The following is a 14803-nucleotide window of genomic DNA, read 5'->3' on the forward strand; positions in this document are numbered from 1 at the left end:
GGCTGACGCTAAGGGAATATCAAATCGCTATAATACCACGTTTATAGTGGCCAATACTGTCCGTTCTGAAGGACTGCCTCCTACTTCAATCCTTCAATGCTGAAATTTCACACTTCATTATAAAATAAAATAAAAAAAAAAAACACTTTTAAAAGCTGAAATCTTGGCAAATAAGCAAAAAAAAGCCTAAAAACACAGTGATCTTTAAAGTGTAGCAAACCCAAGCTTGCAGTGAAGTCATTCGTTTTCAAACTAATGTCATGCGGTCAGACTCCCGAAGCTCACTCATCCACACCTCTGTGTATGTCAGGGCTCTGAAAAATGAAGGAAGGAATTGAATAGCAAAAACGTATGTGCACTCAGGGTCCTTCTATGTAAACAATTCATTAGAAAAGCACACTTGATGTCTACACGTCCGTAGGGGAAGCATATGCAATGCGTCTTGTACTAAATCATTTAAATCCACGGCCGTCGCTCGTCTAATGCAGGGACAAAATGGAAAAAAATAAAAAATAAAAAGCATGGCAACCCATCAGTTCCAGACTACAACCATAACGTATCTGATATGTACAGAAGGACCTGTGAGGTAGGACAAGAAGACGTCCTATTTGGCAGGTTATGTCTGTAAAAACAGGAAAAATAATAACAATAATAATAATAATAATAATAATAATAATAAAATGATCTTTTTTCCCATGGTGAATGGAAGCCGAGAGAAAAAAAAAATCTTCATCACAAATTCAACACTGTCAACAAGATTACTATTTAGGAGAGAAGACTTTTTTTTTTGTTTTGTTTTGTTTGAGTTCAAGTGTTTAAAACTGCTAAAATATCAGGAGCGTCGTGCGTTCTTCGTGGCAGTAATCGCTGCCGAAAGGAAGTTCCATTTCATGGTGTTTTGTCTCCTTTCTCGCTCCCGTCAGCCGCGGCACGAGGATTACGGTTCCACGCTTTTATTTTGCTGAGCAGGAAGTCAGTTTTCCTATTTCATGATCTCCCCAATAAAATAGAATAAAAAAAAAAAAAAAAAAAACAAAACCTAAAAAAAGGAAAAACCCAAAAATCTCAGAAGCGTACGGTTTTCCTCTGTTTCCTTCCTCGGCCCTTTTAAAGGGTAGCCTTTCCATTCTGCCTAGATCACACTTGCGCACATATCTATATCTTTCATATAGATGCCTTGTGTTGTGTTCACGTAGCTTTTCCTTTAAAAAAAAATCTTTAGAAACTTTCTTTAAAAAGAACGTAGATGAGAACGAAAGAGAAAAAAGTAAAGAACTAAGAGAGAAGGAGGAAGAGCATGCTCTTAGTTGATGAAGAAAGAAATTGCTCGTTGCTGTTCGGCTTGCTGCGGTTGCAACAGCAAGCCTGACGTTTAGACGATGGTTTGTTGATTCCTGCGGGACAACACCGTCCCAGGTTGATGGGGCCATTGAAGGGGCACTCGGGAGGGGATGGGGGGGCACCAGAGGGCAGATGAGAGAGTCTGAATGAAGGGACTGGAGAAAATCCCCTTAAGAACGTGGTGGTCCAGAAGAATAAAATCAAGCTCAGGGCTTCAGAGCGTCCATTTCCCTTTGACCACTCACTCCTGCCTCCCTCACTGTCCAGCATGGGCTGTAGGGGTCAAACCTCCACCGACTGGATCTGGTTCATCTGCGCCCTCATCATCTGCACACTGTTCAGGATCTTCTTCTGATGGCCTGCTAGTGTCACACCCACCCTGAGGATGTCTCTGTGGAGGAAACACACAATCATTAGTTTTTACATCCTATTGGGAATGTGGGGGTCATACACATGTCACATACATCAGGCAGATCGTTCTGACCACCTCCTCGTTTCTACACTCACTGTCCACTTTATCAGCTCCACTTACTGTATAGCTGCACTCTGTAGTTCTACAGTTACAGACTGTAGTCCATCTGTTTCTCTGATACTCTGTTACCCTGTTCTTCAGTGGTCAGGACCCCCATGGACCCTCACAGAGCAGGTACTATTTGGGTGGGGGGGATCGTTCTCAGCACTGCAGTGACACTGACGTGGTGGTGGTGTGTTAGTGTGTGTTGTGCTGGTACGAGTGGATCAGACACAGCAGTGCTGCTGGAAAGTAACCATTTCAAAGATATAAGTATGTTTTCTTATGACAGGTGAGCATCTACAAGTACTCTGGATTTCCTCAGACAAACCCTAAGCTTAACCCCTTAAAATCCCAGCCTTATTACACACTAACCTCTTATTCTCCAGGGTATATTTTGGTTTGTCCATCTGAATTTTCAGGCTCATACAGTAAGGCAAATTATTCAGTAACTGCATGAAATAAATGTAAATTTTATTTCATTGATTTATTTTTTGTAAAAGCTCCTCAAATTAACAGAACGTGTGTTTTATGATCTCCACATGTCACTATACGCTCACAATTTACTGCTGAAATGCCAAAAATCTCCGATGCTCTTTGTGTTGTTCTCTAAAAGTGATGTTTCCAGAGCAGATCACTGAAGAGACGCCGTCTGTTTATAGTTTAGAGCCCAGATTTGGGGAAAAACGGGTCGACTTTCAGTAGAAAAACAAACTGAGTTCAGCTTCTTTTATTATAAGGGTTTAAAATGACGTCACCGTCTATTAGACTGGAGAGAAGAGCTACAGCCTCACACGACGCCCAGCTTCTGAATGGAGCTTATGGAGTATGAACGTTATGGAGAACAGGACTGAGTGCGTTTAAGTATCTACAGGTTTATTATTCAGCAACTATAGGGACTTCAATGCAAACATGTTATAGAGGTGTGTAAGCCCGGCCATGTAAGGGCTTAATTTCAGTGACAGTGAAAATAAGTTTAAATTAAAAAATAAAAATAATAATGCATCAAAAAACACTTCACAAAGTCAGAACCGCTTGGCTGGAACATTAGCATACACCTTTTCTGCTTTTCCATTTTTGTTGACCTAAAAATGTGAGAAAAAAACACACACACTTGTACACATGCACAACCTCAGACAAGATAACAGCACAATGCGTCCGGGCAAGGCACGCCAGAAGAAACCCGGCATGTTAGCTCAGGACTAAACTGTGGCTGAATTCCTCAACCGGCTTCCAGGATGATCCTTATCGCCCTCTGTTTGTTGCACAATCTATGAGATGAGCGTGAAACAATGGCACGTCTTTGTGTTCTTTAGGCCGTGTGTCTGGTTGGTGCAGGTATCGCACGAATGATGCCAGGAAAGAGGAATGTGAAAGTGCCACGCTGCAGCTCGCATTTCAACTGCGTGGGACGGGTTTAAAAACGCAGACGAGGAACAAAGCAAATGTTTACTAAACACGTCTGATGCGAAGCTTTATTCCGATGTTTTGTCTGAATCTCGAGACACCTACCATTATTACACTAGACATGTAAATCATTTCCACAAGAATAAAACAGATCAGAGCCCCACAGCAAAGTAAAAGACCTTACAGACAAAACTGATTTCATTCATGTGGAAGCACATTTGACTCATTTGACGCAACTGATCATGCCGTTATCTGTACTAAGGGCTGTAACTAAGAGCTTAATAAAATTGGGCCTAAAGCAATTTCTAAAAACAATATTAATTCTATTCATATGTAGGCCATACATCTTTATCAATATAATTTTACATTAAACAGATTAATAGAAAATATGCCATACTTCTGCTATCCAGTTGCTCCGTTTAAATAAAATAAACAAATAATAAGACAGAAATAATAATAAATATTGTTATTATATGATTATTAACCACAATAAATAAACAAATAAATAAATAAACACAACTAGAAGTGATGGTGAAGGAAATCCTTGGTGTAGTTATAGTTTAGGAGGTTTGCCCTGTCAATTCTTACAGGCTAAGACAAGTGTGAGATGCTCAAATCATAAGAAAATACTGTTTTTCTTTTTCCAAGAATATGACCAATTTCAATTAAGAGAAAAGATCATAAAGCAATGAAGAGAATTCTAAGAAAGTTTTTTTGAAGAACAATAATTTAATTTTAGTCCATGACAAAAAAAAGGCACATTTTAGAAAGTTTTTTTAAAGCTTTTGTCTTTCTGAAGATACGTTTGTGAATTCAGCCCCAGGTCTGGTACTTTTTTACACTTCTCACATTTTAATACTTTTTACTGTCCGTCTCACAGGTTTTGTCCTGTATATGTGTGTTATTTATATATGCAGGGCTTCGGGGTAGGTTATCCTTCTGGTAATACTTACTGTATTGCAATTGTGTGTTTAGTACTGTATTGTCTTGTTTAATTGAAGCAATCATGCTCTGATCACAAATGCGTTTTCTGGGTCTAACTGTTACCAGGTTGGACAAGCTTTACAGAACATCCCATTCAACCTAATCTGAAAAATCAAATTCAGCCCAATATGAAAAATCCAAATCAGCCTAACCTGGAAAATCCAATTCAGCCTTGGTGATAAGGGCGGTTATCACTCAGAAGAATTTCCCATAATTGCCATCCATATCCAGCTCAGTAGCGTAACATTTTAAACTAGAAACTCAATATTTCAATATTTTAATTTCTCATTAGGCTGAATGTGATTTTTGCCAACGTTCTGTAAAACGTCCAACCTGGCAACCGCTGCTACAACAGAATACATTCATGGGTGGAGAACGGAGAGGTTAATTGCGCTGATGGTTCTGTAAACACTGCCCGGCCCTTCTTGTTTGCACTGAGGCCCTGGAGAAACATCATTCCATCCCACTGTATGTTTGTATATTATTTGGATTACAGTGAAGTTCTTCTTGATCCTGATCATTAGTGAGAGGTATTCCACATTAGACCCCCGCCGTTACTGTTTGTAATCACAGTAATATATTTATGCCTCATCTTGAAGGATGGCAGCGAGAGCATTACACATTGGGAAAAATATTCAAACTGCAGGGAAAAAAGCTTAACAAAGGAACAATAGTCAGCAGTTATGAAGTCATGTGGAGATTCAAAGAGTTGTGCTGACTTTGGGGTTTAAGCCTGGATGTTCTCCAGACCTGCTCCACACACAGCTTCATCCTGACTTTCATTCTCTCTCCCCCTCTCTCTCTCTCTCCCTCTCTCTCTCTCTCTCTCTCTCTCTCTCTCTCTCTCTCTCTCTCTCTCTCTCTCTCTCTCTCTCTGGGCCAGATGTTCTAAATTTTCTGTGCCAGGTTTCAGGCGCAAATAGATCTCATTCTGCCATAAAAAAGCGTGCATTGTACGCACAAGCCTTGCATACGATCCTAAATGCGTAATTTCCGTGATGTGTGTGTGGAAAAATGCAAATGTGTTCCTCTCTCATATATATATATATATATATATATGCATTTCAGGAAACAATGGGTGTAAATATAGCTCATTACACACTCCAGGGACCTTTAAATCTGGACCTTAAAGCCAGTTTCCAGTGTTGGATTATAAAATGTACAAAATGGGAAGTGGATAGAAAGTCCAGATTTGAAGGCAGCTGGAATATTCTGTCCAGTTTTATGGTGTTTTCCAAGTAATGTTTCACAAGTGGTATACAGGGTCATTCAAAAAGATTCATCCGATTTCACAGCGCCATATTTTTACAACTGTGAGGCACCGAGGAACCAATCACAATCCAATTGAAAGAGGGGTAATAGACTCATTGGTAGATGGCTCCCTCATTGCTGGATTGGCTGTGAAGGAGTCCACGATTTGGCACTCCACATCTGGCCCCCAAAATCACCAGATCTCACGCCGTGTGACTTTTTTCTGTGGGGGTACGTTAAGGATTCTGTTTATGTGCCACTCCCAACAGCACTGGATGATCTCCGAAATCCCACTGAAAGAGCCGTGAGAGCAGCGACGCCCGACACGCTCAGTCCAGTCTGGGATGAGTCTGACTGTGGTGTTGATGTCGTCCGTACAGCTGGAGGAGGTTCAGACTGAGACCTTGTAGAATTACATAATAAACTTTATGCTCATTTAAACCGTTTACAGCTCACTGCACTGATCTGTGATGATGCACAAGTGAAATCGATCATTTTGAAATCGGGTGAATCTTTTTGAACCACTATGTTTCAGTGGTTTAAAACCAGTGAAGTAGCATTAGTGTCTCAAAGTCATGCTGTTGGGAGACTTCGTTTAACGAGGTTAGCTGTCATAATGACTCACGCCTGTTTCACGCAAAGCAAGACCTGTTGCTGTTCCGTGTTTTCAGGTAATATAAACACCTGTACTGTCCTTTTATCACTCATATAAACTTTGTGTAGATGATATAAAGAGATCAGTGATAAAGTCTTGACGAGCTGCCGTCACCAGGCGATGCAGCTCTACCTGAAGAGGAGGTGATGCCTGTTTGCTCACATTAACCTAATCAATGCATTTCATTCAACCTGTCAAAGACTTAACACTAGATTTGTTGATTTGTTTATTAGCCTGGATTGTGTATTATGGCATGTACGTCGCATTTCTTTACTGTTTCTGCAGAAACTGCTGGCATTCTGCACGCAGCCGGTGTGAAAGGCTACACGGATTAATATAGGAGCATATCGCACGCGGTCTGGTGTGAAATGGGCTTCAGAAATCGGACAAAGTTCACATTTTGACATTCTGTGGCATTGATTTCCTGTGTTATCACACCCAGAGTGGAATTACACCACTGGAGAACGCTTGGCTGGAAAATAATTACATTTATTAGAATAGCTATTTCATCACCAACAAGCTTGTTGATTTCCCAATAACCTCTCTGTACATTTTAAACCCTGGGCTTTTTAGCTACAGCCTTAGTGACCCGCGGGTTCATTTCAGGAGTGCATACTGCAAATGGTCCTCTGCCTTTGTCTTTCTAGAAAAACTTACTCCATGGTCATCTGTGAGACCAGGTCAAAGCTGGTGAAGTCAGCGTTGGCGAAGTTGTCCTTGTACTGGCCCATCTTAATAGCGTCCAGCCACTCGTCCACATTGTTGAAGCTTGAGAAGTCGGGCACGCTGCGGTCCAGCAAGGGCAAGTGCACACTGCACAGGACAGAAAGTGGACACATTAACATGTACACTGATGGTTGAACATGATGTGTTTGTAAGGCGCTGCAAAAAACATCATTTGCTAGTTGTTATTGTGATACTGGTCTTTGCAATTCATCTATCACAGAAGGCTTCAATATGCAAATGAGCTGTATAGACTGTGAGCATCTTGACTAATCGCAATCTTTCCAGATGACATACTGTGTATTGATCAGGCGTGTGCACAGGCACTCGAGGGTTTGGTTAATCGTTCCAGGTTTCAGGACTCAAAGATCTGATACTAGCTACTACTGTTGGCGCATCATCTACTAAAGAGAAAATGCGTCGTTACTGTCTACTGTTAACTCTAGTGTTAGCATTTGCACATTGGGTCATCTGAAGGGGCAGCCTCCTTTACTTCATCCCTACAAAAAAGCACAAGGTAAACCCACAATGACCAAAGGTTTCCCTTGACTATTTCTGATTAATAAAAATAATTGTTGACCTGCTTGTGAACGTGTATCATGTGTATTATGATTACGAACTATGATATTTTAATACTGGGAAACCTCCTCTTTCTCACAGTAAATCTGGAAAGCGATATCTGTTCGTCGACTCTTATTATGGAAATTTAATCAAAAATAATGCAGGCCAGACTTTAAGCATACTACGACAAGGGTTCATGTCTGTAAGTAATATGAAATATTTTACAGTTGTAATGCAACTACAATATATTTTTGTCCATATTGTGCAGCCCTAGTGTTTGCCCTGTGTTAGTATTAACACTAATAAATCGAACAACACCCACTAAAAGCATTGTAATCACAATTACAGTACACTAACGCTGGACCTGTAGTAAGCAAATGGTTTTCAGTACATCCAGCATTATTTCTGGACATAGTCATGTTTATTCAGAACGAATAGTGTGGACAAATTTTACACTCCCTTAGAAATCGATACACCTCAGGGTGACTAATGCTCTCAAAATTGTCATAGACAGAAACATGGGAACCAGAGGAGCATATAAAACTGATCTGAATATGTATGCACACAAAGCACACCAGCGAAGAGGTGTTTCCCACTGTGTTTTCGTTTCACACTTTTGCAGCCGTGTGGAATCAAAGAGCGCCTCAAGCCTTGGACAAAACATCTCGGTCTATCAAACCCAAGCAGATTTTATTTACACACAGCAGCTCGGTGCCAAAAGAAATAACGGACCGACAGGTTTGGCATGGATGACCTGCACTGACGCGATCGCAAGTGAAAGGAAAGTGCTTGCAAATTGTGGGAATAGATATTCCTTTTGAAGTCATATTCAATTTAGGTTTCAAATATGCCTTGAAGGATGCATGCGAGTGGGCTGGGAGATGGCTGGCACAAAAACTAGCCACGAAAATTGTTCCACACACACACACACACACACACACACACACACACACACACACACACACACACACACACACACACACACCACACCCACACACACAGACAAAGCCAGGTATAATGGCTAAAAATGTGTCTGAGAAAGTAGCCTCCTTAAAAAAAACTTCAGAGGCCTCTTAAACCATAGTCATATCATATGGCATGGATGGGTGTTCCCTATACTGGAACAATATGTCTAGAATCATGTCCCATTCTTTCATATCTATTATGGATCCTCTTACCCAAAAACAAATGACTTTTGCTTTGTTACTGATGGTCATACACACATCACACATAATGAACCGCAATAACTGTTTACATGGTGTGTTTCAATAGGCCTGAGTGCTATAACGATAATTATAAAAGGGATAGATCCGGTCCTAAAATCTGATTGGCTGAGCCGCGTTCGAAGCTGCTGTGAAATCCATGATATGCCACACCTTTGACCGCCTCACAACAACTGAACTGTGTATCACTGCGCCACGGCACGAAAAACCCTTCGGCTCTTAATGGAATAATCTTTGGCTCTAATGCTGCTCGCATGGGGCACCGGGTGTACTGATGAAGCAAGAACCCGGTTTTTGTCTAAACTCAGTGGCTGATGACTTATGTTCTTAACTAGAACCAGGCTGGTCAGCTGGCTAACAGACTAAAAGAGCCAACAGCCTAAACAGCTCCATTATTAATAACACAGGCTTGAATTAAAGCACTTACAAGATGATTTACTGTAAAACGCCAGAATAAAAGTCTAAAAAATGTCACTTGACTGTCTCACACGCTTCAAATGTTCATCAAACTCAGGCTGAATCCCAAACTATTCACTGAATAGTGTTCTAGCTAGGAATGTTTAGAAATTCTAGCTTCTACAGCCAAATAATGCATCATTTACCGAGTGTGGATGTGGCTGAATCCCACATCACTATTTCTCAGCTTAATTTTGCACCGTTGTGGTTCAGGATCCAGTATTTAATCTCCTACATAGTGCACTATGTAGGGAGCAGGGAGCCATTTAGGATTCAGTCTCAGCGTGAGAAGAGGGCGCCGTTGGATTGGTGCTAAATTTGGTGGTAATGGGAGGTAATTAAGAGGTAATTTGGTGCTGTGTTATTATATGTTCATCGTTATATAACAAAAAGTTTAAAAATTCAGCTTGCTTCCCAGTGATACCGCACTCTAAAGGAACTATATTTCTTGGTGGAATACCTGGTTATGTCTATTATTAATAAAAAATTCTTTTCTGAAAAGTTGTGTATTCTATCATATTTCATTTTGGCCACCGTATCATAAAGCAATAGGCCACTTGAGGTGGTGCATTACTGCGATTTTATCACAGGTGCCCGAGAACGTCACCATGAAAAAAATCACAGTAACCCCCAGCCTCTCATGGCTTATCGCTTTATGATCAATAAAAAAATGTAATACTATTGCAATATCAGTAATTTTTGATATATTCGCTGTCCCTAAATCCAGTATTAGACCTAAAGACTATTTTGATATACCAGTGTCCCTTTTAAGGGTTTGACTACGAGGGAGAAAAAGTCTAGCCATTCACTTATAACAGCAAAAACCAGCAATGTCAACTTATGAGCTACTGTAATATTCTTTTCCATAGCATATTAAAAAATACTTCATATATAGCTAGCTATGTTCACAAGACTAGGCCTTTTATTTACTTCAGGTTTCAAAATGCCCAGGCTTTAAACTGAGCATTAGGAAATGCCCGGCATTTATTATGGATAATTATCAATATTACATGAAATGAAAAAATAACACGGCAGATTCAGTCATGCAAATCCAGTCATACAGCCTCACTGGTGCTGTTTCCGGAATGCTATGGGCCCTACCCTGAAGAGAGAGGGGTCATGGCCTTCAGGCTGTTGGGATTGCGGATCATCTTGTCCAGGTTGTTGACAATCTGGCTGAATTTGGGCCGGTTGTTGCGGTCCTTCTGCCAACAGTCCAGCATGAGCTGGTGCAGGGCGCTGGGGCAGTCCATGGGTGGGGGCAGCCTGTAGTCCTGCTCAATGGCATTTATCACCTGCAGGGGGAGACACAGAGATTTAAAGGTCTTTAGACAAGGAAATAATAAGAATCAAGCACATATGTATATGCTATTTATTAAATGATCAGGGACAGTGCACATTAATCAGCATAAAATTACACATATTTTCAAGGTCTCAGTCTGAACGTCCTCCAGCTGTACGGACGACATCAACACCACAGTCAAACTCATCCCAGACTGGACTGAGCGTGTCGGGCGTCGCTGCTCTCACGGCTCTTTCAGTGGGATTTCGGAGATCATCCAGTGCTGTGGAACCAGCGCCGAACGCTCTGAGCTGCTGGAGCTTCACTGCTGATGAAAATCCCGCTGCTCAGTTCTGACGGATTCACTCTGATTGACGTGGAGAACACAGAACGTTCTGCTCAGGGGTCTCAGCTCCTCTCAGACTGAAGGAGCCAGTCAGGAACTCTATGACCCCCTCTTACAGTTGGATTGTGATTGGTTCCTCGGCTCCTCACGGTTGTAAAATATGGTACTTTGTAATCGGATGAATCAACCTGTATATTAGATATTAGATGTAAACGCACATAATGTGCCAGACAGGGGGCAATTTTTGATGCTCCCTGCACTCCTGCAACGTAAAACAGCAACAAGAAGTTGAAGATTTCTCTGCAAGCTCTGTTTGTATTTCTTATAACAGGCCTGATGTTAAACGTCCAAACAAAATAGACCAACACACAAAGACAGAATATATGCAACACTGTACAGGAGGAGCAAACAGCAGGGGATGGTTTAACAGCAAGCGGCAAGGCTAAGTATAAAATAACACAGAGCCAGTGGAAAAGCCCAGTTTTGGTTTAAATGGCCTAAATGCAGCTCTGCTAAGTCACCATCTATTTATATTTTATACTATATCATTTAAATTGTAAGTGTGTATAAAAACTGGCTTTAATCCTCAACCACTTGGCCAGTTGTTGTTTCTTGGTGTTGTGTGAGAGCGAAAGCAAAGCTTTAACTACATTCATTTCACTCCAACCTCCTGATCTTTCAACAACCTTAGCACTTTGTTTGTTTGTTTGCTTGTTTTTCATGCTTGTTTTACGAAGAAAGCTCCGAAATGACACTTCCACACATTCCGCTAATAGTTTCACCCAAACTCCGGCAAGCGTAAGTGCTTAAGTGAGCCAAGTGTCTTGTCCAAACATCTTGTGCAACACAAATCAAGTCCTATCCACCCAAACAACGGTGCAACTTTCCATCCTGTTCAGCTAAACAGCCCTCAATTTTAGCCCCTAATGTGTGTTTTAGGGGGTAACAGGTCAAGTGTGGTGATAGTTTGTTTATCATTTGGTTCCAGATGCTTTGGAATCAATGACAGCCTGAAGTCTGCAACCCATAGACGTCAGCAGACTTTGGCGATGCTCTGCCAGGCCTGTAATGCAGTTATTCTCTTTTGTTTTAGGGGATTTTTGTCTTTAGTCTGGTGCAATTGTTGTTTAAACCTCTCTATAAATGGTCTGAATTTGTCTTTTTTATCATGCAGCTGTTCACCGTTCTACGAATTTTGGCCAGATCCACCATAAGCCCAGAGAAGTGCCCCGTCACATCATTTATTACAATAACAATTACGTATTCTCATATTTCCCACATGTAAAAGTCCTTTTTGTGACTAGTACAGTGTTCTGGTATGCAAAGCACTAAGTGAGATTCAGAGACCACCCTTCATCATTTATTCAATTTCTAGTCAAAATAGCCATTATGTGGGTTCCCAAGCAGCGCAGTCATCTAAGCGCTGGCCCCGTCATCAGGGGATTGCGAGGTCAATCCCTGGTGGCGGGTCAGTTAGCTGACAGATCTGGCGGATGGCGTTCTCCTCCCAGGAACTTCAGCTGTATAATGACGTTGTGTGAGTGGCAGTTCGAAAAGAAGCCTGTGCTAGCCTTCACCCTCCTAGTGCTGGTAGTACTGTGCAATTGGGGCAGTCAAACCAAACTGCCCCCATCAGATAAACAGCACTGAAAGCTTTGATCTCTGAGCGAGAGGAGAAGATCAAGCTGCTTCAGATCTGAAAACATCCACAGGTGTTTCTGTCCATCCTTCCCCTGTGAGAAGACCACTCGGCGCTGTGGGTCTGAAAGGATGTGTAGCTGATCAAGAAGACATTACTTTGAAAAAGAGAAATAAAGAAAGAAGAACATCTGCAAGTCAAAGAAGCTGCTGGTGTTCTCAGAACAACGGACTGACCACCCCAGGGTCCAGATCTCAACATCACTGAATGTGTTTGGCTTTATGTGGATGAGGAGAAGCGGAAAATGCAACCAATTTCTAAGACTGAACTTTGGAGGTGTGGAAAAACATCCTCGCAGGTTTCTTTGAAAAACTGAGAACAGGCTTATTGAGAAGAAGGTAAACTGTGATAACGGCAACGTGTGGATACATTAAATACTAAAATCATTTAATTTTCTGCTCAATACTCGTTTTCACTTTTTTTCCTGAATAGTTTGTACCTGCTGGCCATTTTGGCCGGACATTAAATGAAGGAAAGGTGGTCGCTGACGTTATATGTATTAGTGGATTATCTGTGTTGCAGCACTAGCAGAACACTGGTGGCCAGGCAGCACTGCAGGAGGCCGAGGATTGATCTGCTCGCTTCATAAACACACTGTGATCATTATCTCTGTCTGAAGGAGACCCAGGGAGGCCATTTATCATCACACACAGACACACAACTATTTTCAGCTACACACACAAATGTGTATTCCTATCTTTGTGGGTGATTTTCATTGATTTCTGTATTAATATAGATCAAGAATACTGTGCTGCATCTGAGCCAACCCTAATCTCAAACTCTTTATATGAAAGAAATCTTTTAAGCATTTTCCTCATAAAGATGTCCTCACAATGACAAAAAGGTTCATCATTCAGGGAACATTTGGTCCCCACAAAGACCTAAATACACACACAAACAAACATAAGTTATCAATCAGGTACTGTTAGGTGTTTTGTATGTCCAAAAGTTTGTTGACACTCCTTCTAATTACTGAATTTAGCTTCTCTAACGTGCAGCGAGTGCTGACATGCAGCTTGTTTAGTCTGTTTAGACAGAATGGGATGCTTTGGTGCAGCCAGACATGAGACTAAGCTCACCATGTCCAACGGCAAGCATTACTTGGAGGGGTTTAAAGCTCACCAGCACTGGGCTGTGGAGCAGTGGAGCTTTTTTGGGACTGGAGTTGGAATGATTTTTGTGATCCACAACTAATCACCCAACTTCAGTAGCTGACCTCACTAATGCTGCTGTGACTTAATGCAATCAAATCCTCACAGCAATGTTCTAACATTTGGTGAAAAGTCTTCTCAGAAGCATGACGGTGTTTTAGTGCCAGTGCCTAATAAAAATAAAAATAGTAGACTTAGTAGAATAGTAGAGGATAAAGTTGTAATATTTAAAAAATAAAGCTGTAGATTTACGACACTGAAGTGGCAGTAATACCAGGAAAGGTCAGTATTGTGGCCAAAGGCTTTGCGAAGTGAAGCAGCGCCTCCTGGTGTTAAATGAGGGGCGTTGAGTTGGTGGAGCTGCCCTTTCATATCGATTCACCCATAAAGGATGCTCAGCCCCCCCGTCTCTCCTGCTCATCAGCACCAGCTTGGTATTAGTGCAAGAACCGGCTGAAACGGCTGAGCAGGGAACTGTGTATCTAGAATAAAGAGCCGGACGGACTCGGAGGAAACCGTCTGTCTGTGAATCTCAGGCAGGGTGGTCTACACGGCTATCGGGGGCTTCATCTCCCCTCATTCAAAGATAGCTCAGGATGAAGATCAAAATGATCCACAGAGAGACGGGAGTGAGTGGAGCTCTGGCGCCAGGACAGCAACCAAGACCCCAACGCGTTACAGCAGCCCCCGAGTTTATTCTCGAAATATGAGAATATTTTATCAAAATGTTACGAGTTTTTTTACTGTTTTTACTGTTTTTATCTTCATTAACAGTGGCCCTCTAACGCCGTCGTACAGAAGAGTTGAGGCCGTTACTGCAGCAAAGGAAGAGCCAACTCCTTCTTAACACCTTTGACTTCAGGGGAAACAGAAATGAGCTGGTGTCTACAAACCTCTAGACATTCAGAGCTGTCTAACATCTAAACTGCAGGCCTGCGCAGGACAGCACTGAAAACAAGACGTTTTTATCTAATCAGTAAATGAGGATGCTCAGAGTGTTGATTTAGGTTTTAGAACAACCTCCTCGCACTCAGCAGCGGACACACAGGACCACAGCCTCCTTTCATTCACAGCTCTTACTCATATCCAGGCATGTAATTACTGTCAGGCCGAACATGATTAACACCCGCTCGGTAAAGCACAACACTAACTAAACTCTGTGTTTGGAAGATATGCTGCAAGTTGTAACAGGAAATTCCCGCTGTCACTCAGT

The 14803-nt window shown here is 41.6% G+C and overlaps 1 protein-coding gene across 2 annotated transcripts in view; it reads right to left on the reverse strand.

Moving 5' to 3' along the window:
* Positions 1 to 645: 645 nt before the first annotated feature.
* ephb2b (eph receptor B2b) overlaps positions 646 to 14803 on the reverse strand; it is a 294590-nt gene continuing 280432 nt past the window's right edge. Inside the window, exons 14-16 of one of the 2 annotated variants that reach the window (XM_037532535.1) lie at positions 10214 to 10407; positions 6807 to 6962; positions 646 to 1732 (exon numbers count right to left, since the gene is read on the reverse strand). In XM_037532535.1, the coding sequence (XP_037388432.1) occupies positions 1624 to 1732; positions 6807 to 6962; positions 10214 to 10407 (459 nt within the window). In that variant the 3' untranslated portion in view covers positions 646 to 1623. The remainder of the gene's footprint in view (positions 1733 to 6806; positions 6963 to 10213; positions 10408 to 14803) is intronic. The other variant, XM_017717932.2, reaches the window with a different exon arrangement.

Source organism: Pygocentrus nattereri, chromosome 21 (genome assembly GCF_015220715.1).
Source record: "Pygocentrus nattereri isolate fPygNat1 chromosome 21, fPygNat1.pri, whole genome shotgun sequence".
Classification (NCBI taxonomy): Eukaryota; Metazoa; Chordata; class Actinopteri; order Characiformes; family Serrasalmidae; genus Pygocentrus; species Pygocentrus nattereri.